The sequence below is a fragment of the Tamandua tetradactyla genome, chromosome 11 (assembly GCF_023851605.1).
Source record: "Tamandua tetradactyla isolate mTamTet1 chromosome 11, mTamTet1.pri, whole genome shotgun sequence".
Taxonomy (NCBI): Eukaryota; Metazoa; Chordata; class Mammalia; order Pilosa; family Myrmecophagidae; genus Tamandua; species Tamandua tetradactyla.
Window position 1 is genome coordinate 25857307 of NC_135337.1, and position 20984 is coordinate 25878290.

A 20984-nucleotide genomic window follows, 5' to 3' on the forward strand; every position below is an offset into this window, starting at 1 on the left:
ATATGTGTATATATATCCTCCCTACTTGGACTGTTGCCTAGTGCCATATGTAGTTATAATTATGAAGAAACAAATTCATCTGCAAAATGAAAGGATATTAGACGATTCAATCAAAAGCCCTAAAACAAGAAGAAACCTTGTAGTGTCATCCATGTCACCTCATGCCAAATATGGGACTGCAAATATTTCTGCTACAGCATCAGACAGAAGTTTTCCAAGTGTTGTTTCTAAGATTCCTCAAACAAGGAAAGCATGCTTCTCTGTTTTTCTCAGTATTAATCAAACCTTGGTGACAGAAAATTCTACCTTAGTGTAATCTATCTTTATTATTTCAATTTAAATCATGATTAAAAAGAGCTAAGAAAATATCTTCGAAGATGAATTCTCTTCTTCAGCCATACCTGAGCATACTCATACTCACACACACTCATTCCCTATGCTATACATGATAGCTTTGTCTTTGCCAATAATCCTTTCACTAGCATTGTGATCCTGTGTGAGGACAGATCACCCTAATGTTTGCAATACTGACCAGGATTCAGAAATGTATGTGGATGCCCAGCACATCCCTGGCAGAAGGTGCCTGCGGTAGCTTGAAGATGCGACACCATCAGGCACTTCTTTGCACGTACCAGAGATATTCTAGTCTTTCGATTGGCAAGCTTGATACCTTTTTACATATCTAGTGAACTTTGCTTTGCATTATAGATGGTGGAGGACAAGACATAATTTCTAAGCAAATCATGGCAATCTGTATCTGCACAAGGCACACTCTTGTAAAATTGAAGTTCTACTCAAACAACTTTTCTTCTGAGTGATGATTCACAAGAGAAATGCTTTCTTACTTTTGAATTACCTTGCCCTGTCCATTCAGTAACCAGTTTTGCTGAAAGAAAAAGCATCCTTTTCATATTTGCCAGTTTTGTTTGTCTTTCATAGATAAATAGAAAGAGACAGACACAGAGAGAGACTTTACAAAGGCCTGATGAGATTTTTAAATAACGTCTCTAGAAGGAAAGGGGCCTGTATTTAGCAAGCACTACCATGCTTCAGTGTGGCATGCACTTTGCATGATGTTTTCATTTAATGATCTCATAACACTACAAGATACCATCATTACACTGATCGTTTGAGAAAGGTGAGCTTTCTCAATGAAAGCTTCTTGAGTAACACCTGAAGACTTTGTTCAACAAATTATCTATTAGGTACTGTTTGGCACCCAAAGAAACAGATTCCCCTCATGCACGTGAATGCAGTACCCACTTTACAAATCAGATGTCTCTCTAAGGCTTATGGTCTCGTACATTTTCCAATATCCCTATGAGACAGGGATTAGGCAACCTGCATACCTGCTGCTATTCTGAAAACTATAGAGAAAAGACATGGACATGTTAGGTGGCTTTCCTAAAACCATATAAACAGTAGTAAGATTACTGGAAAATTCAGTTTAGGTCTCCTGAATTGTGGTTCGTATCTCTGAGGTCTGAAAATATTTCTACAAATTAAGTACAAAGATCCTGGTTAATGGGACCAGGAAGATAAATTCTATAATTATCTCCTTATACATTTATATCTCAGTATATTTTAAACAGTTTTTTGCATATTTATTTATTTGATATTACTGATGTTAATACTTTCCGTACTGCCTTTTAAATTAGAAAAAGATGGCATACAAATTTGGTTCATTGCTAATTGATTTTTTCCCCATCTTTCATCATTGTGAACAGACTGATTAAATCTACATGAACTCAAATGCTGTGTTGAAGTGATTTTCATAAGAGATTATCTGGATAAATGAGATGTGATGCAAGAACAATTATTTTGTTTGTTTTTTACAGTCACAATATGGAGCTTCGGTTTCTGCCAAGCCTGAACTGCCTCTCTTTTATACGCCAATTGATACGGTGGACATTAGTATGGAAATGGCTGGATTGAAGTTTACAAATCCTTTTGGGCTTGCTAGTGCAACTCCAACCACCAGTGCATCAATGATTCGACGAGCGTTTGAAGCTGGGTGGGCTTTTGCTTTGACGAAAACTTTTTCTCTTGATAAGGTAAGAAAATAAACTTAAAGTCATGTTCAGATGTCCACCGTGCATTTTTACTGGAGCACCGATATTATATAGGAAATATTTTTCACTCAGAAATAATAGTGATAAAATTATTGACAAAACCTATCATTGCCCTTTAGACTTTACTTTCTTTCCATTCTTTCTATTCCAAGGCATGGGGGTGGAGGATGGCATATGTTTTCTCATTTTATGTTGTCTTGAGAGCATCAAAATATATGTAAGGCAAAAGTGACTATTTCATTTCATAATCACAACTGAATGCATTTTAATTTTGATATTATTAGTTGTTTTGTGTTTTCCGGATGTGTGTGACTGAGGGCACACACCTGAATTGAAAGTTAGAAAGATAGTCGGCGCCTTCCACAAAATCCTGACGTCCAGTTCATGTCAGAAAGAATCACTGTATCATTGGTTCTGGTAGTAAATAAAACTGTTCTTGAATCTTTGAATCTATAAACTTGCCTTAAAAGGTAAATGCCCTGAGTTTCACATAACAGTGTAACTTCGTCCTCACCCTGAAACTGGGTATACTCAGTAGAAATGAACTAAATATTAAAGTTGAGATTGATTCTTTACAATACGACAGCACATCTTAAGTTTTTTTAAAAGAGCAAATGCATGTTTTCAAAGTAGAATGATTTATCCAATAGAAAGTTGCATCCTTATTAAGGTTCTGAATTAGGAGAAAACAGCAGAATTTAACATTTCTTAGTCCTCTTTTTGATGAAATTTTAGATGCTAAATCTATCAATGTATTTAGTATTAACTGGTAGTTAGTAATAATTAATGTATAAGAATCTGTGAATCTAGTGACTGAAAATAAGGTGCCGTTATTTAAATTAGCCTTATCCTTAGGCAAAGAAAATAATAGAGAACAAATATGCCCCATTAAACACATTCTTTCTTTCTCCTCTTCCTAGGATCAATAGCTGGCATTATCATGGCTAAACCATTACGGCTGTCTTATTCTGACAGCTTTACAAGATGCTGTGTATAAATGTGGTCAAGGAAATCTAGAGACTCCTCAAAAGTTAGAAAAAATATTGTGTGAAAAAATACTTTTTTTAATATTTTGATTTTTAATTATTAAGCTAAGGGGAATTCTTTTCAAGTGAATTGGCTGAAAATTTAGAAATACTTTTATTTAAAACATTGTAAAACAAATGGAGCATATTAGATTCAGTTTTAGAATACAGTGAGTTTGCAACCAGTATGAACTATTGATGGTATGTTTGTCTTTTTTTAGTTTGTCCATTAAGAACCACTGTGATGCCACCATTAAATGGTTAATCCGTTGGTTAAAATTGAGTCCCAGATAGCATTTAATGACCATATATTTGTTATTCTATGTATTTTTTTATATGTATAAATGATATTAGGAGGCTAATGAGCACAAGAGAAGAATTGTAGGAGAAAAAATTTGCTTTCAATTTGCTGGGGTTTTTTGCTTATAAAAATTGAATTCTGATTAATCAGGGACATCTGTCTTTACTCTGTTGGTGACATGCATTGATTTGAGATGCTGTCTCTTTCAGTAACCTAGAAGCAGTTGCCTTTATTAGGATTACCAGCAGAAATAAATGTAGACGCCGACTTCCTTCTAAACCTCCAATTTGAATTTAATCTATCAATTCAGAAGTCTGTGATGCTGGTTCAAAAGGGGAGTTATGAACAAATGCAAATTAAATTTGGCACATGAAACATAATGATGGGGGATTTTAAGAAGCTCTATTTTATCTTCTTTCATGGTGGGCATGACAAAATATTTGTGCAAAAAAGTATTTTAAACATATTTGTGTAGATTGTAATGACAAAAATAATGATAACACCGTGAGCTTATATGTTGCCATTTTCAAACCATGATTTTTGCTCCGTTCATGATTTTACAAAGTAGTCAGTTTGCTTCAAAGAGAGCTACTTTTTTGTTGTTTTCTTATATTGGCCGTAATTAGTGATTAAACCTTTTGTAAGAATATCATTATGTCTTATGAACGTCTGTGCTTTCTTATTGATGAAATGTTGTGCTATACAACTCAGTATACGAACGCATGATTATCCTGCAGCCTCTTAACAAATATGCCTATTAAGATATTATCTATTTGTATAATATTTTAACCTACCAATTTAAATAAGCCTTGTTATCATTTATTATGCCAATTCAAGAAGCTATTTAAAATGTATTAAAATGCAGAACCTTGACATTTGAAATTTGGATGTTCTTAATATGACAAAGGTTATTCTATGGAGTTTTGTTATCGTATGACATATTAATATTTCACAATACAGTTTTGATGAAGTACGATTTGCCAAGCCTGCATATGATAAAGAAATTAAGTGCTTACCAAGGGAGTTCAGTAAAAATTAGAGCCCTGCCTGAACATCTGCTGGAAATTTTATTATCCTGTCCTACTGACAGTGTGGCTCCCTCGTTGTTTTTCTAGATTGACAGCTGAATATTGCACTGATCTCGGCGGCAAATATGTTTAGGTGAACTTTGTTTCCTTTTTTATTTTTATTTTTTTATTTTGGGGGGAGTTTGGAACATGCTTTTGATTTTCATCCTATATTTTTTTATACTCTTGACATTTGTAGGTGCCAGATTGAGGTCTAATATGCTGTAGCAACGATAGGCCATTGACTTACAGTGAAATGCCAGTTGATATCTCAGTAAACAGAAATATTATTATTCTTTACTGTGCAGTCTGTCTAAAAGCTGTATGTGCTTTTCTTTAGGGAGGCAAATTATCAGATTTTTAATGTCAAGTAGAAAAAAATCTGGGTTTGCTTTTGTGTTAAATAACATCAAAGATGGCCCCTATTAACGCTGTTCTTCCTCCAAATCAGGCTTTCCAAAAAATGTCACAAAATCCTTAGATTGCTTTTCTTGAGATTTAGTTTATATTTAATTGAAATGATAAAATGATATTTAAAATATAAGTGCATATATTTTTTCTCTTTAAATGTATTTTGGGTTCAAGCTTCAACGAAAAGAAGTGAGGGATAAATCAACCTGTTAAGAATAAAGTAAAACTAAATTATAATAACAGACCAGATAAATGGTGTGTTTAGCTAGAAACATTAGAAATGCTTGTACTTTATATAAAGACCTCTTGATCTGTGTTCTCATTATATTGAAAGGAAATAGATAAAAACACTTTCTTTTTGCTAATTATCTCCATATATTTTGTCCTTGCAGAGAACAACAGATTACATACTGCAAATAGATAAGATTTAATGTCGAATTGTATATATATACACATCTTTATCATTATACAGATAAACAAAATAACAAGGAAGTGTTTATTACTATCTGAAATAAAATCCAAACCCAAGCAACAGTTCATTTCATTTGTAAACAATATATAGATATCAAAGTAGACTTATGATTGATTTTTAATAATATATTGAGTGCATATATTTTGTTTTAATAAATATCAGATGTTAGGTAAATATGTGCATACATTCTGAGTCATCATAAAATGCTGAAAACTAAAATTAAAAGCCGAGAAATATTTGAGTCTTCATTTTTTTGGAGTCAAAGTTTGATTTTAGCTGTTTCCATAAAATATTACCTTATCATAACAGGATGCTTAGGGTATAAAAAGACTTTGATAAAAGTTTCATAAATATTTGTTGGAGAAATGAGTTAAGCGAATAAATAGATTCTTGGGCAATAAAAAGTTCAGCATACTGAATTTATTTTTTTCTCACAATTGACAGACAACACATAAAAATATTAACTGTTTTGAGTATTGATCTCAATCAAAGGAGAAAAGACCAATTTTAAATTTTCTCATCCTATATTGCTTTAGTGATGCATTGTATAGTGCATCTGCATGTTTAAAAATGAAAACGTCAGAGGAATTTCTGAATGTATGGATTGTATTTTAAGACTTAAGCTGTTGCCCTTAGCCTTTAAAAATGCAGAAAATATTTGAGAAAACAGAATACTATCGTACAATATTAGGAAAATGCATAAAAACAATCTGGCCAAAATATCTAAGCTCATATATCAGTAGCCTGATAGAAGAAATATAACCTGTTCTTGAGTCGTTTTAGTAACAAATAATATGCTAGATCCTTAAGGAAGCCTTTTGTAACTACGGAAAGATCTAATATGACAAATATCTTCCTTTCATTGCCTCTAAGTCTGCCTTTTAATAAGTTCCATCTGTTTTCTAGTTCTGTCTTCTGAGATATCATGGATAAAGTAGTTTAACTTATTAACATAAATAATTGTTGATATTAAAATATGGTTGATTTTTTTCCAACTAGACATATACCCTACAGAAAGGCTAACAAATATGGAAGGCAGAGTAATGTAGGGAAAATAATTTTGGTCTCAGAGATGCCACTCTCTATCCATAGCTACCTCTAAATCACTATCTCAGACATGTTTTTTAATACTATAGGTTATCGTTGTTGTTTTTGTTATTAACTATTTATTGAGTACTAGAATGTATTGGCATTGCAAAATTGTTTTTCACATTGTTCACATAATTTCTCATTTAATACTCAAAATCCCTATAAGGTAGGGTTTTTTTGTTTTTTGTTGTTTTTTTTTTTTTTAATAAAGTTTTAGGCTGACAAAGTTAAATAAATTGCCCAGGGCTTACAACAATTAATTATTTGTTTACAATTATATACACTGGCAATACAGGCTGAGCTTAGAAGAGCAGTTCTTCCACCTCACATGGTGTATGCTGGGCTCACTCATGCATCTGCAGTCAGTTGGAGGATTCCCTGAGTCCTAGCAAGGGGGCGTCACTCATATGTCTGGGACTTCCGTTTTTTCTATCATTGATGAGATGGCTGGGCCTCTCTCTCTCTTCATCTCACTGTGATTCATTCTCAAGAACTCTAACATGGGCTTGTTCACAAGTGGCAGTGTTCCAAGAGGACAAGAGGGGAAATTGCAAGATCTCTTGAGGCAAAGGCTCAACAATCACCCTTTGTTACTTGCACCATATTCTCTTGATCAAGGCAGATCTTGAGGCAATCTCAGAATCAAGATGCAGGGAAATGCCATACACTTTTATTCATGGGAGTAACAACAAGATCATATTACAAAGAGGCATGCATTCAGTATGGAAAAATTATTACTAACAATTTTGAACTATCCTGTCCTAATCTACCCTCTGGACTTGGTAATTCATATCCTCTTCCTCATATGTAAAAGGAAACCACGCTTTCTTAAGACACCCAAAATATCATCCAATCCTGGCATTAGGTTCAACATCAGTGATCTTTTGATGTGTATCAGGTACAAATGCATGTAAGACTCCTTCTCTTTATCCAGGATTCTGTGATGGGGAAAGACAAGTCATCTACCACCCAACATAAAATCATATGGTCACGATAACCACATTAGATACTCATGCCCAGATAGGAGAAAGAGAAGGTACAAAGCAGTCATTAGGCCACAACAATTTTGAAATTCATTTGGGCACAAACTGTCAAGCCCCCTACTATAAGGACAGAGAATGTTCCTTGATTTGGACCCAGTTCTGCTCCTTTGGAATTGTTCTCTAATCCATTATCTTTTAAAACTATTGACTGTGCCCCTGGGCTCTTGATTCTATCCTCTGAATTTTTTTTTTTTTTTTTTAAGAAATGGCCCATATCATTAGCTGAGTAGCTTTTATAATTCATGCCTACCCATAGAAAGCTAAGGTTCTCTATTTCTCTTCTCATGTTGAATTGTCCCTTTTAACTGTGGCTGTCAGTGATATCATAAAATGCTCTTAAAAACTTGTGAATTATTAAGAGCTAATCCATGTTCCGAAGTTACATCCGTAATTCTTTTTGAGAAAAAAAACTTATTCTTTGGGTATGTTGTGTGGCTGTGATACAATGCCCCTAAGATACTTAGAATCCCTATTGTCTACCTGAAAGAATCTACTAGGACCTTCCTTAAATCTTTCTAAGGTCTCAACAAAGTATTAGAAAACACCCTTCATTTGATCTTTACCCTGACGTCATTTCTTATTTTGAAAATCTATTTCCATCAGGGAGAAACTGAGTATAAAGGATAGTTTTATTTTCCAACCCATCAAGCCTTGGACCCTTTCGATTTATTCTAAATTTTGTTTAGCAAATTAAATAGGTAGATCCTTCTTTAGCCCTTCTCTCTCTTACAGTACCCTATTACACATGGGTAGAAACACTCAACTGACACTTTCAGCATTCTCTCTAGAGATTTCCTTAATTAAATCTGCAATGTATTAGGTACATTTTCTACCTTCTAAATTATTATGAGCAATATTCTTACCAATTGCTCTGCCACTACATTATGCAGGCCACTCTTTTCCCGTCCCTCCAGTAACAATTTTCATGCTGCATTTGAAGTCTTCACTAACAGCTTGTTCACCATTCTTGTAGCCTTTTCTAACAGCCTACTCTTTGCTTTTAAAGCCTCTCCCTGCCTCTCCATCTAAACTCAATGCCACATGCTTCAGGATTTTGTTATGCCTGTAAACATAAGGCATTTCTGTATTATTTATCTGTTGCTGCATATCAAGCTATCCCATGATTTAGTGACTTAAAAAACTAGTTATCTGCTCTTGATTCTGTAGTTTCTGTGGTTTGACAAGCTGGTAAGGTCCCAGCTGGGTTGGCTTGCCCTTGCTCCATGTGGTGTTGGCTGGTCTCATTCATACCTTTGAAGTTATTTGATAGACTATGTGGTGGTTGGCTGGTCCTTGAAGGCTTCATTCACATGCCTTGATCTTCAGTGGCATGACTGGGCCTCTAGCCATATGGCCTCAGGCTCAAGGAGATGACACTGGGCTTGTTCATAAGGTCGCAGCACTGCAAAAAAAGGCAAAAGGGAAAATTGCAAAGCCTCTTGGGGCTGAGAAGTTGCACAGTAGAATTTCCATTACACTCTGCTGGTAAGAACAGATCATAAGGCCATCCCAGAATGAAAAAGAAGGGAAATAATGTTTCTCATCATAATGCTTAAATCTATCATACCAAGATTTGAGCCAAGGACTATTGATTACAAATTTTGGTTCTTTGTACTATGCCATGATCTTTTTCTAGTGTATCCTTTCTGGACCCATTACTTTATGGCTCAAATGAGGTCAGTTTGGCAACAATGTTCTGCAAAGGTATAAAGTTCAGATGAACAGGTTCACTGAGAACCCTTCTTCAAACAGAACATCAATTATATTTTTTTATTTCTATTGGTGTTTATGTAAAATTTCATTAAGAGAGAGGGAGGGGGAGAAGAAGAGAAAAAGGAAAAGAAAATGTGCATTAGTACTCTTCCAAAAAAATGTTTAAAAATCTAGACAGAGATAAATTATCTTTAAGTCCATTCTTGATTTAAAACCCTATGCTTCTGCAAATCCATTCATATCTTACCAATCTCCTCCTATGCCATTTTACTCCAGCCATACTTGCCCACTTCCTCATCCTTCAACAGGGTGGGCTTCTCACTATCTTAGGGCTGTTTTACTTGATGTTTGCTCGGTCTGGAATTATCTGCTCCTAGCGATTTACGTGACTGGCTCTTGCTTCTTAGATCAAAAGTTGCCTCCTCACAGAAGTCTTTGCTGACCACTCAAAACTCAGTCTCTCTGTGCCTCATTGCCCTGGTCGTTTTTATTTTCAGTGCACTCATCAGCATTTGAAATTGCCATGCTATTGCTCATTTATTTGCTAACTCGTTTTTTTCTATTTTAGCTACTTAAGAGAAGAGAAATGTTGTCTTTCTGGTTCACTGCTGTATATCCTATGCCAAGAAAAATGTCTGGTAAATAGGAAGGACTCAGTACAGACTTATTAGGTGGATGAATAATTATAGAATTCTAATTTGAACCACAATTCCACACGACAGCTCTTCAGTTACTTGGAAACAATTCTCATGTCCTATCCATAAGCCTTCACTTTTTTTTTCTTTCTAAATAGCCCTTGTTTTCCTTCACATGATGTTTACAGACTTTTTACCACGTAAATTGTCTGCTCTCCCATGCGGATTTCAAGAAATTTGTTTTGATCCACATTATCTTAAAAATCAAAAGGAAATTGCCTGCATTTGCCCAAATTATGAGCACATAACAACCAGAGAAGTATTTAGGAATATCATTGTCAGGATCATAAATACTAAAAATAATATTTAAAGTTTTTATGAAAAAATTTGCAAATATATTATTCGGTAAAATTTTGGAGCCTGGTTAATTCTCTTTGGATTACGAATGCAGAACATCACAATTTACTATGGTAATATGGTTTGGAAGGTTTTATTAGAAATAAAGATCTGTAGTTTTTAAAATGATTAAATCAAGATAATGTATTTTATTATTATTAAGAGTTTCTCTGTTACCTAATTATGAGAATCTATGAAATATTAAATGAACAACAGGCTGGTGCATTTGTTTTCACTGCTAAGTTCTAGTTTCAAAATTTTATGCTTGAGTAATTTTTATATAGATTATATTTATTCTATAACATTATTATCCTGATATATACCTATGCACTACATAAGGAGCTGTAATTATTTATACAAATTCAATGTAAACATCTTATCTGAGGAAACTTTTAACATTCTAAAATCAGAAATGATTTCTGAGTTGTAATAACATGATTGTCTCCTTGTTGAGTTCTTTAATTGTTAATTAGATCACTTTCATGAAAATTCATAAAAATGACTCATCCTCATATTTTAAAGAATAGGTATATTAAATATATACAGTACACATATAGTTGTCCTATGAGAGATTTCGTCCCAGTGCTAACTACAATACTGTTCTAAGAAGTAATCCTGATCTCTACAACAACAAAAGAATATGTATACTTGCATGGCCATTTGTGTGTATGCTTGCAATACTGAAGCTAAATCTTGCAAGTTAGGACCTAGTAATTACACCATTCTCTCTCTCCAATGTTAATAAATAATCACTGTTTGCATCTATGCCAGACTTTGTTGAATATAAAAAGTAGGTTATGATATTTTCAATTACACAAATTAAAGCGTATGTTTCTCTTAAGTTAGAAATCCTTTAACTGTAGACTAAAGTGATATTTTTAACCAGCTAGAACTTTAAAATTATTTAAAATGCCCTAGTGTTTTCTTTTTTATTTTTTTTTACATTTTATATCACAATTTGGGCTAGTTGACTCTGAAGTAAACTAATCAATTTTCCAATATAATTACATCTTCACCTCTTTTCCTTTTCAGACTGTGATTTCACACTTGTTAATTAGTTAATCATTTTTGGTAGAATGGACAAGGTGAGATTCAAATAGACTTTTGATAATATAAATTGACGTGTAAAATTTTGATCTGGGCTAGCTGATCAAGTTAGAAGAACCTAACTTGTAATGGAAAATGCCTCTTATTTAGTAACTTTTTTTTCCTTAGAGCAACCGGTGTCAAGGTTAATGGAAAATTCTGATAATTATGACGAATGGAAATTTCCTTAGAGAACAGTCTTGCTCTTTGAGAAACTGATTTTACTCTTATCCTGTCTCACGTAACTCTTCTGGAGATTTAAAATACAGCTAATTAAAGGTATCCATATTGTAGGTCTGTTTCAATGATATGTTTTTGGTTGAAATTAACATGAGTTAAGTTCCATAATGCCTTCTTTGACTTTGGGTTTTTTTATTTTGTTTTGTTTTGTTTTGTTTTTGTTGGTTTTTAACTAGATTTTAAAAAGTCATTCATAAATAGAGATGCTCTTTACCTCCTTTAAAAGAAAAGGAAATAAAAACAATATTTACATGGTGTTTAAATAATTTAATGTTGAAACAGTGATTACTTTCAAATTTGTGTTAAGGTCTACATTGGCTAATTTATTGCAAGATCTATTCAGTTTTACTAAAGTCACTGTTCTGTTTATACTCCTTTTCCTTCTATTTTGCACTGCTTCATAGCCAGTCACCACTACTTTTGAAATAAGGTGTTATTAGATGCTGAAGAAAGATAGTTTTTTAATGAAATATTTAGCCTAACTGCCCTTTCACACACCAATTACCTTTTCTTACCTTACTTCCCATCTGCTTCCCTCACTTCAGCTATGTCTGTTGCCCTTTTTATCCTGCTCTACCTATTCGTTTGCATGTTTTTCCACAATATCCCATATGCCTGGAATAATTTCTCAGTTCTCTTCTGCCAAATTTCCTCTCTGATAAAAATTAAAATTCACTTAAAATTTGCCATTAAGTAAAGTGCCACTTTTAGGTAAATGGACTAGATTGGAAAAAAATCCTGAGAGCTTTTGTTAATGGTTTCTATTTATTTTCTTTTTTTTTATTTAATTCACTCAGCAAACATTATTAGACCCTAATCATATAGTATGTATATGTGTGTTGTGTGTATATATATGTGTTTGCATCGTGTTTGTGTGTGTATATTTATATACATACACACACATATATATGTACATATATATTCTTTACGTATGTATAAAGAAATGGTCTATGCTCTGAAAAACTTAAACTCTAGTTCAGAAAGTAATTAATGAAAAGACACAAAACGACTTGATGTTGACATGAGGTAATAGAGCTTCTTAGAGTAAAAAGTATTTTCCTTTTTTGTTTGAAAGTTAGGGAAAATGGCTTCACATTTGAGCTATGTCTGTCTTCTAGGCAGAAGAGAAAGCACATAGTCATCTATGTTCATAAAGGAGAGCACAAAAATATTTAAGATTCAGCATAATGTAACATAAGATGGTATAAGTAGCTATAGAGATTGTAGAAAAGGCCTTCTAGACTAGGAGTTTAATTGCAATTATATAGACAACAGTAAGTCTGAAGAGATGTTCAAATGGGAGGAATCACATAATTCAATTTGGGAGTCACTGTTAATCATAGTATCACTTCCAGTCACCATTTAAACAACTTCCATGTCTATCCCATACAAATCCTCTTTTATGATTAAACTAGTCTATTCACTTGACTTATATTTGTATCATCTATACCAGAAGGCAACTCTCCTTGTTTAATTATCAATATACAAACCATCTTTCAAGGCCAGTGATGACCTGTGTAGCTACCTCACCCCATGATTATCTTCTCTCTGTGCTCTGAACTATTATAGATTTTATGGTCTATACAGCTCAGGTTGAATGGATCTTTATGGATTTGTTTCTATTTTCCCTAGCCTGTATGTAAGCCTTGGGAAGGGAGGTCCTGCCACTTCAGGCAATGATAGAATGGTTTGCAAATAGTGGAGCCAGAAAGTACCTGTTGATTGACTAGTTCCCTAGGTTAATCAGCAAGACAATTGTAATTTGGGATGTAAAACATTCTTCAGCATATTGAAAATATGAATTTGGTAAATATCACTAACCCCTGAGAACCAATTTAAATTTTTTGCATAAATATAATCATATAGAATTATAATATTCTTCTTTAGGAGACTTTTATTTAGGCTAACTCTTTCTCATGAGTGCTTTTATGTGTTCTTTGGAAATACTTTCTATCTCTAGGAAACTCTGACCTATAGTTGTTTTGATGCATTGGTCATAGCTTACTACTTACACAACACCTAGGAACTCTTTGACTTCTTTAGCTTTTCCATGCTGAGACTTTGCCTTCCTGAGGATTCCTACTGAAAATAACTCAAGGTGACATCACACTGCCTTATATATTTATTTATTTATTTTTGCAGGGGCAGGCACCGGGAATCGAACCCGATTCTCCAACATGGCAGGTGAGAACTCTGCCTGCTGAGCCACCATGGCCCGTCCTCTCTTATTTTTATATGGATCCTTTAACCAGTCCACAGAACACTCTTACATATCCCATATCCCCTGAAAAATCCTAGAAGTGCAGGCTGATCCAGAAGTAGTTAAATTTCCTTTAGTTACATTTCCTTTCAACTTCCGACAGCATATAACTTGGTTCTTACAGTATAGATGTATCAAGCAAGAGTGAGACACTTTCTCCTGTATACCAGCCTAAAAAATATGAAAGAAAACTGAAAGGAACACATATCAATACCCCTTATGGGGCTTCTTTCAGCTCCTTTTTCTCTGGGGGCTTGGATTGAGATGGAACCATCAGCACACTCCAAAAAATCATTTTTATTGTGTGCAACATTCCTAACTGTTTTCTGCATCCTTACTGGATAAAGATATGAGTTCTCTACACACATTTTTGTCGTCTCCATGGACATTTCTCCGAGAGGAAAATTTACTTTTGTAACTGATTTCTATTTCCCTTAGGGTCCCAATCAAAATTAATATTTTAATTTTCTGTTACATTACTCAAATCTATATTGAATTTTAGTTATTGATAAAATTAATTTCATGAAAACATGCTATGAAAAAAATCCTTACATTTTATCAAATCTCTCTCATACTGAGATTTTTTTACCCATAGCTTTTGTGGGTATCATGTAATTTTTTTACAAGCAGCAGGATTATTTTAGTCCAGGTGTGTATTAGTTAGGGTTCTCTAGAGAAACAGAATCAACAGGGAACACTCGCAAATATAAAATTTATAAAAGTGCCTCATGTGACCACAGGAATGCAGTCCAAAATCCACTGGGCAGGCTGTGAGGCTGATGATTTCAATGGAGGGTCTGGATGAACTCCACAGGAGAGGCTCACCAGCCAAAGAAAGAGAGCGTGTCTCTTCTGAATCCCCCTTGAAAGGCTTCCAGTGATTAGATTGAGCACCACTCATTGCAGAAGACGCTCCCCTTGGCTGATTACAAATGGAATCAGTTGTGGATGCAGCTGATGTGATCATGATTTAATTCTATGACATGTCTTCATTGCAACAGACAGGCCAGCACTTGCCCAACCAGACAAACAGGTACCACCACTTGGCTAAGTTGACACATGAACCTGACCATGACAAGGTCCTCTAAGAAACAAGATGCAATTAAGCATGCTAGGATTCTATTAGGTGTAATGCCTATGAAAGAAAATATAGATGGAGCCAACCATAAGACACAATTGTTAAATCAGACACTAAGTGAAAAACAGAAGGAAAGAAGGTTAGCTAGAAATATCCCAAAGTACCTTGTAGACTAGGTAGTTTTCAGCAAAGATATCAGGGAGCCCCTGTGTCTCTCAGGAGTGAGTTGCTTTAGATATAGCCTTGCTCTGTGGTTGGCTGGGAACAGACCATGGGAAGCACGGTCACAGTACAAATGCAAGCATGGAGCTTGGTCAGTTATGTTCCTGGTTGTTGGAGTTCTGTGGGGTTGCCACAAGAATGTCTGAATTTTCTAAAATATCTAGCATAAGGTAGGTAGTCACTTACAATGTGGTTCTTAAGTGGGTGAATAAACAAATGTTTGCATTGTATTTTGAAACCTTCTTTTGATCAAGTGAGGAGAAATGGTAAGGCACCAGAGGTAAATGAAATTTGTACATTAAAGTATTATACTCTGGAAAGAGGAAAACAGGCTTGAATACAAAAAAAACTGGAAGGATAAAATAAACCTTTATTTATTTATTTATTTATTTTGCATGGCAGGCACCGGGAATCGAACCTAGGTCTCTGGCATGGCAGGCAGGAATTCTGCCAGCTGAGCCACGATGGCCCACCCAAACCTTTAAATTTTTAATTGTAAATAATATTAGTTATTATTCAAGTGTTAGAATTTCCCTCTTTTGTTTGAAGAAAGTGTTGAGGTTCATCTTTGTCCTAAGTAATGTGTCTGTCAACAAATTACTTAATTTCTCTAACCTCAGCATGTTCACCTATAAAATAATACCATAATAGCTGCTTTACCATGGTATTCTCATTATGCACAGATTTCATTTAAAAATCAATAAATATAAGAAGTAAAATTATCTGTATCATGCAAAACACCATATCAGTAAAAGTTATAGTTATCACAATCTGTATGTCAAACTAAAACATGAATAGTTATATAATCACTTATTAAGTAATAGAAAAATCACTGAAATTGTGTCCTTTACATGTAAGAATTCATCTCCTAATTATTACTACCCCCATCCAAGTAGCCATCTGTCATGGTCAGGTTCATGTGTCAACTTGCCCAAGTGGTGGTACCTGTTTGTCTGGTTGGGCAAGTGTTGGCCTGTCTGTGGCTATGAGGACATTTCATAGAATTAAATCGTGATCATATCAACTGCATCCACAGCTGATTCCATTTGTAATCAGGCAAGGAAAGTGTCTCCTGCAATGAGTGATGCTTAATCTAATCACCGGAAGCCTTTTAAGGAGGATTCAGAAGAGACAGGCTCTCTTCCTGCTTCGGCTGGGGAGCCTCTCCTGTGGAGTTCGTCCAGACCCTCCATCGGAATCATCGGCTTCACAGCCTGCCCAGCGGATTTTGGACTCTGCGTTCCTGCGGTCGCGTGAGATACTTTTATAAATTTTATATTTGTGAGTGTTCCCTGTTGAACACTGTTTCTCTGTGTCTCTAGAGAACCCTAACTAATTTGCCATCATTTCTTACTGAATATTGATCAGCTCCTAAAACCATCTCCCTGCTTCTACTCCTACTCTTCCCCTGCATTCCAGTCGCCACCCAAGCCAGCATGATGTTTTACAACATGAATCAGATGTCCCTCATTTGCTTAGAACATTTCGAAAGCCTTAAAATAAAAATTCAAAATCCTTGTACAAATCACTTTATTATATAGCTCTGTAGGCTGTTGGGCTTCTTCTCCTTCTGCTTTACTTTACTTTGTACCAGTTAAGCTTCTACCACTTTGGTCATCTCTAGATTCCTCTAACAAGTCAGCTCATTCTCTCTATGTCCTTTTCACTTACTGTTCTTTTCACCAAGAATTTTCAGGCCCTTAAGTTAAAAGCAGAGAGAGACAGCAAGAGTAAGAGAGAGGATTTTTGCTAATGGGAAAGTTGAAATAATACAGAAATAATTTGGTTGTCGTAAGTAGTTTGTGTTTATATCAGCAAATGCAGGTAAGAATCAACTATGAAGGAGTGATAATGAATTCTTTCTTTTTGTTCCATTCCATTAAAATGATTTTGTGAGTTTTAAATAATTCAACAAAATGTATTCTCCTCTCAACTACTTCTAAAATCAAAAAAAGATAAAGAAACATTCTTCCTTATAGTTGTTGGGGTTCCATTAGTTACCAATCATGAAATCTGCAGAAAATTATAAATATTTTATAGTGGTCAGCAATTGCACTGCAAAGAGAAGTGGGTGTTACGTGAAATATCAAAGGGGCTGAGAGTAAAACATTAAAAAAAAAAAAAAGCAAACACAATTTCATGTCAAATTAATAAGCGTTAATGTAAATGTTAAAAAAACTAGTTGTGGTTTCTGGCTTCTGAACCTCTTATTAGTTCACTGAAAGGAAATGCTTACCAACCCTAGAGTGCCTTCCATCAATTTGTGTAGGATTTGTGCCTGTAACTGCTATTAACATTAATAGGATTTAATCGTGTAGGTCTCCTACACACAGATCAGGAAAATTCTCTCAAATTACTGTAGGAATAGCCAATCATGGAGAATGATTCAACGTAAATGCATTTCAAAGTGTTTTACATTAAAACATAAAATAAACCTCATTAAGACGTTATTAATAAGGTACCAAAACTATCTTTAGTACTGGACTTTCAGTATTAAAAAACAGGCAAGTTCATAAACAGTTCAGCAATTGTACAGAGTACATATTGATTTTCCCCTTTGTTATATAATATTACCCTCTTCTCCACCCATAATCATGTCGTACAGTGTTTGAGTGCTGGAAACATGGTCGCTGTTGTGTATTGGAATGTGCAGAGAAGGAAAGGCTGTCACAGCAGTCAATAAGATCTGAGAGGTGTTGACTAATTGCCTGCTAATTACACAGTAAATTGTCTAATTAAGCTGATGGTTAATTAGGGTACGCTTGCACAGCAGTCTTGTGGAATTTGTGTCTGATGTCTGGGAAGCAGCTTGTGTAATTGGCAAACTGGTAAGGACTGGCAGGGAACATGACTGGAAAGCTCACTGCCAGTGGATGACAGAACAAGGATTTAGTGGAAACAAAAGGGTTGTCATTTTTATACTGAAGGTTTTGTTTGAGTTGTGAAGCTATTCTACAGCATGCAATTGAGAAATAAATCTGAAGCCTAAATAATGTGAATAAAAGAAAGCTTAAAATGCATTTCAAAATGTAAAATATGCTGCTTGTTTGTCATGTATCACCTCTGATACAGTATATCACTGTATCTTAATGTACACATGTTTTTACAGTACTCACTTTTAACATATGTTATTTGGTATTCTCGGGCAAAAAGATACAATAATCCTATGCATCAAAGGGAAAAACTATTCTTTTATGAAATTATGAGAAGATAAATATAACTGATCAGAGGATGTTTAGTTACTAACTTATGCATTGCTTTGAACTGTAAAAATAGTAAACATAATACAGATATGTCTAGATAGTAAAAAATATTTCTAATGAGAGAATTTTAAGTTTAGCATTTATGCAATTTTACGATGCAGCTGGCTTTTGATTATAATTTAGTAAAATGTAACAACTGAATATTTCAATATCCAATTAATTTCATTTCTGGAGAGATGTTTGTAGTGTTTGATGAACTACACGAAGAATTTTAGTTCTTTTAAAAATAAGTAACAAAAAACCCTGAATAAGTAAGGTAGTGGTTGTTCTTCTTTATAACTGAAGTAGAAGTTTATCTTTTCGTTTCCTAATCTATAGTTGAAACATGAAAATTCACCACATAAAAAAAACTAAACTATTCCATCGAAGAATGTAGATCTGTTTTATTTTGCTAGGCTGCATGAAATGGGTTGGTTTAACAATGGAAATTTATTAGCTTACCGTTTTGAGGCTGAGAAAAATGTCCAAATCAAGGCAACATCAGGGCGATGCTTTCTTCCCAAAAGCTTACTGCCTGCAATCCCTGACTCCTCCACCACGGGGTCTCTCCCTTCTCCTCCAGGCTCAGTTGCTTTCAGCTTCTTGCTTCCAGTGCTTTCTCCCTCCTGGGTTTGATTCTCTTGTGAAGGAATCCAGTGAAAGGATTAAGACCCACCCAGAGCCATGCCTTAACTGAAGTAGCCTTATTGAGAGCTCCTGCTTACAATAGGTTTACACCCGCAGGAATGGACTTTCTTTAAGAACATGCTTTTCTGGGGTACAAACAGTTCCAAACTACCACAAGGTCCTTTATACATGAACTTAGGTGCACACACATCACCTCTTCATAAGAGAGTAAAATACGAATTATTGTCCTTATGACCATTTTGACACTCAGATTTCAGCACTTTTTTGAGGATTTTAATATATAATTTTGACCAAAACATTAGGTTGCAATTGAAACTAAGGGCCACAGCTACACAATGAATTTTGGATTGATTTACATTTTTGTGTTAAAGCTTGAGAAAAATTTAAGTATTTCAAAACCGAATTTCTTAAAGATTAGAAGGCCTTGATTAAATTACAGTATCAAAAACATTCACTGCTTTCTTATCAAACAAAATATATATCTGCATATGATTGGATGTTCTTGTTTCCACTTTGTTCCACAGAGAATTGAGAGTTGTGTGTGTGTGTATATATATATATATATATATTTTTTTTTAGATAGAAAGAGAGAAATGCAAATTATGCACTCTCTAAAATGTCTTTGAAGTAGCATTAACCTTGGAGATATGGCCATAGAAAATGAAAGTATTTACTGTTTTAATTCAAAAGATGTTTCTAACCTGTTTTGTGGAGATATTTGAAATTGTTACATCACAGAAATGAAAATGTATGTAAACTGAAAATTTATTTTAAGGTTGAAGAAAAGCCATATTCATTCCATTTGGAGTCTTTAGATTACTAAATCTTTAGAAGATTTTGTAAAGAAATTATGCTAGATAGCAGAAAAGTAAATTTACAAAAAGAATGCTAGGCTAAACCTTGAAATTGCTTATTTGGAGATATATCCCCTGGAGGAGAAAAATGAGATAGAGGTCAATGTTGCAACTATAACTATTCAATATTTCGATCCACTCAGTTTTTCACTTTATTCCTCAGAGAGATAATATAAATGTCTATTTATTGTAAGTGATAAAGGGTTTGCATAAAAGAAATACCAGGAAGATCTGTCTACTATTGTAATTAAAGTTTTAAAGGAGAAATTTTTACAAAATATAGAGAAAAATCTCCCTTATATACATACATAAATGTCAGTTTGGTTTCTATTAAGTGAAAACCTAGATCATTTAAATATATAGGCATCCCAAGAATAAATTCTATATATCACAAGTCCATGAATTCATCTGCTGAGAACTTTATGCAATACCTTTAAAAATACATAAATACATGTGCAATGTATAATCATACTTTCTTTTTTAATCTTCTGGAAAGTATTATCCCTGCAATTTAAAAGATTTAGGGCGGGCCACAGTGGCTCAGCAGGCAGTGTTCTCTTGCCTGCCATGCCGGAGACCCGGGTTCGATTCCCAGTGTCTGCCCATGCGGAAAAAAAAAAAAAAAATTGGAGTAAAGATATACAATATTTAGGAATCCTTGCCATCAAACCCAGTTCTAGTTTTATTTGCTTGTTTGTTTGTTTTTATAATTCATATACCATACAGCTTGCTGTTTTGAAATGTACAATTGGGTGGTTTTAGTATATTCATATAATTGTGTAGCTATCACCACTATCTAATTGTAGAACATTTCTTTCCATCGCTCCAAAAATATACCCCATACCCATTAGCAGTCTTTCCCCATACCCTCCTTCACTCATTCCCTGGAAACAACTAATCTACTTTCTAAATCTATGGATTTGCCGTTTCTGTACCTTTCATATAATTACAACTTTTTTCGCTTAATATAATATTTTCAAAGCTCATCTATATCTTAGCAGAAATAAGAGCCTCATTTCCTTTTATCAATATACCACATTTTTATCTATTCATAAGCTAATGCTTATTTGTTTTGTTGCCATGTTTTGCCTATTATGAATAATCCACTGTGAATCTTCATGTACAAGTTT

The 20984-nt window shown here is 34.2% G+C and overlaps 1 protein-coding gene across 1 annotated transcript in view; it reads left to right on the plus strand.

The window, feature by feature from the left end:
• Nucleotides 1–20984, plus strand: part of DPYD (dihydropyrimidine dehydrogenase) — a 961456-nt gene that overhangs the window by 494180 nt on the left and 446292 nt on the right. The window contains 1 exon segment of the mRNA XM_077120172.1: nt 1839–2054. Within this exon segment, the coding sequence (XP_076976287.1) occupies nt 1839–2054 (216 nt within the window).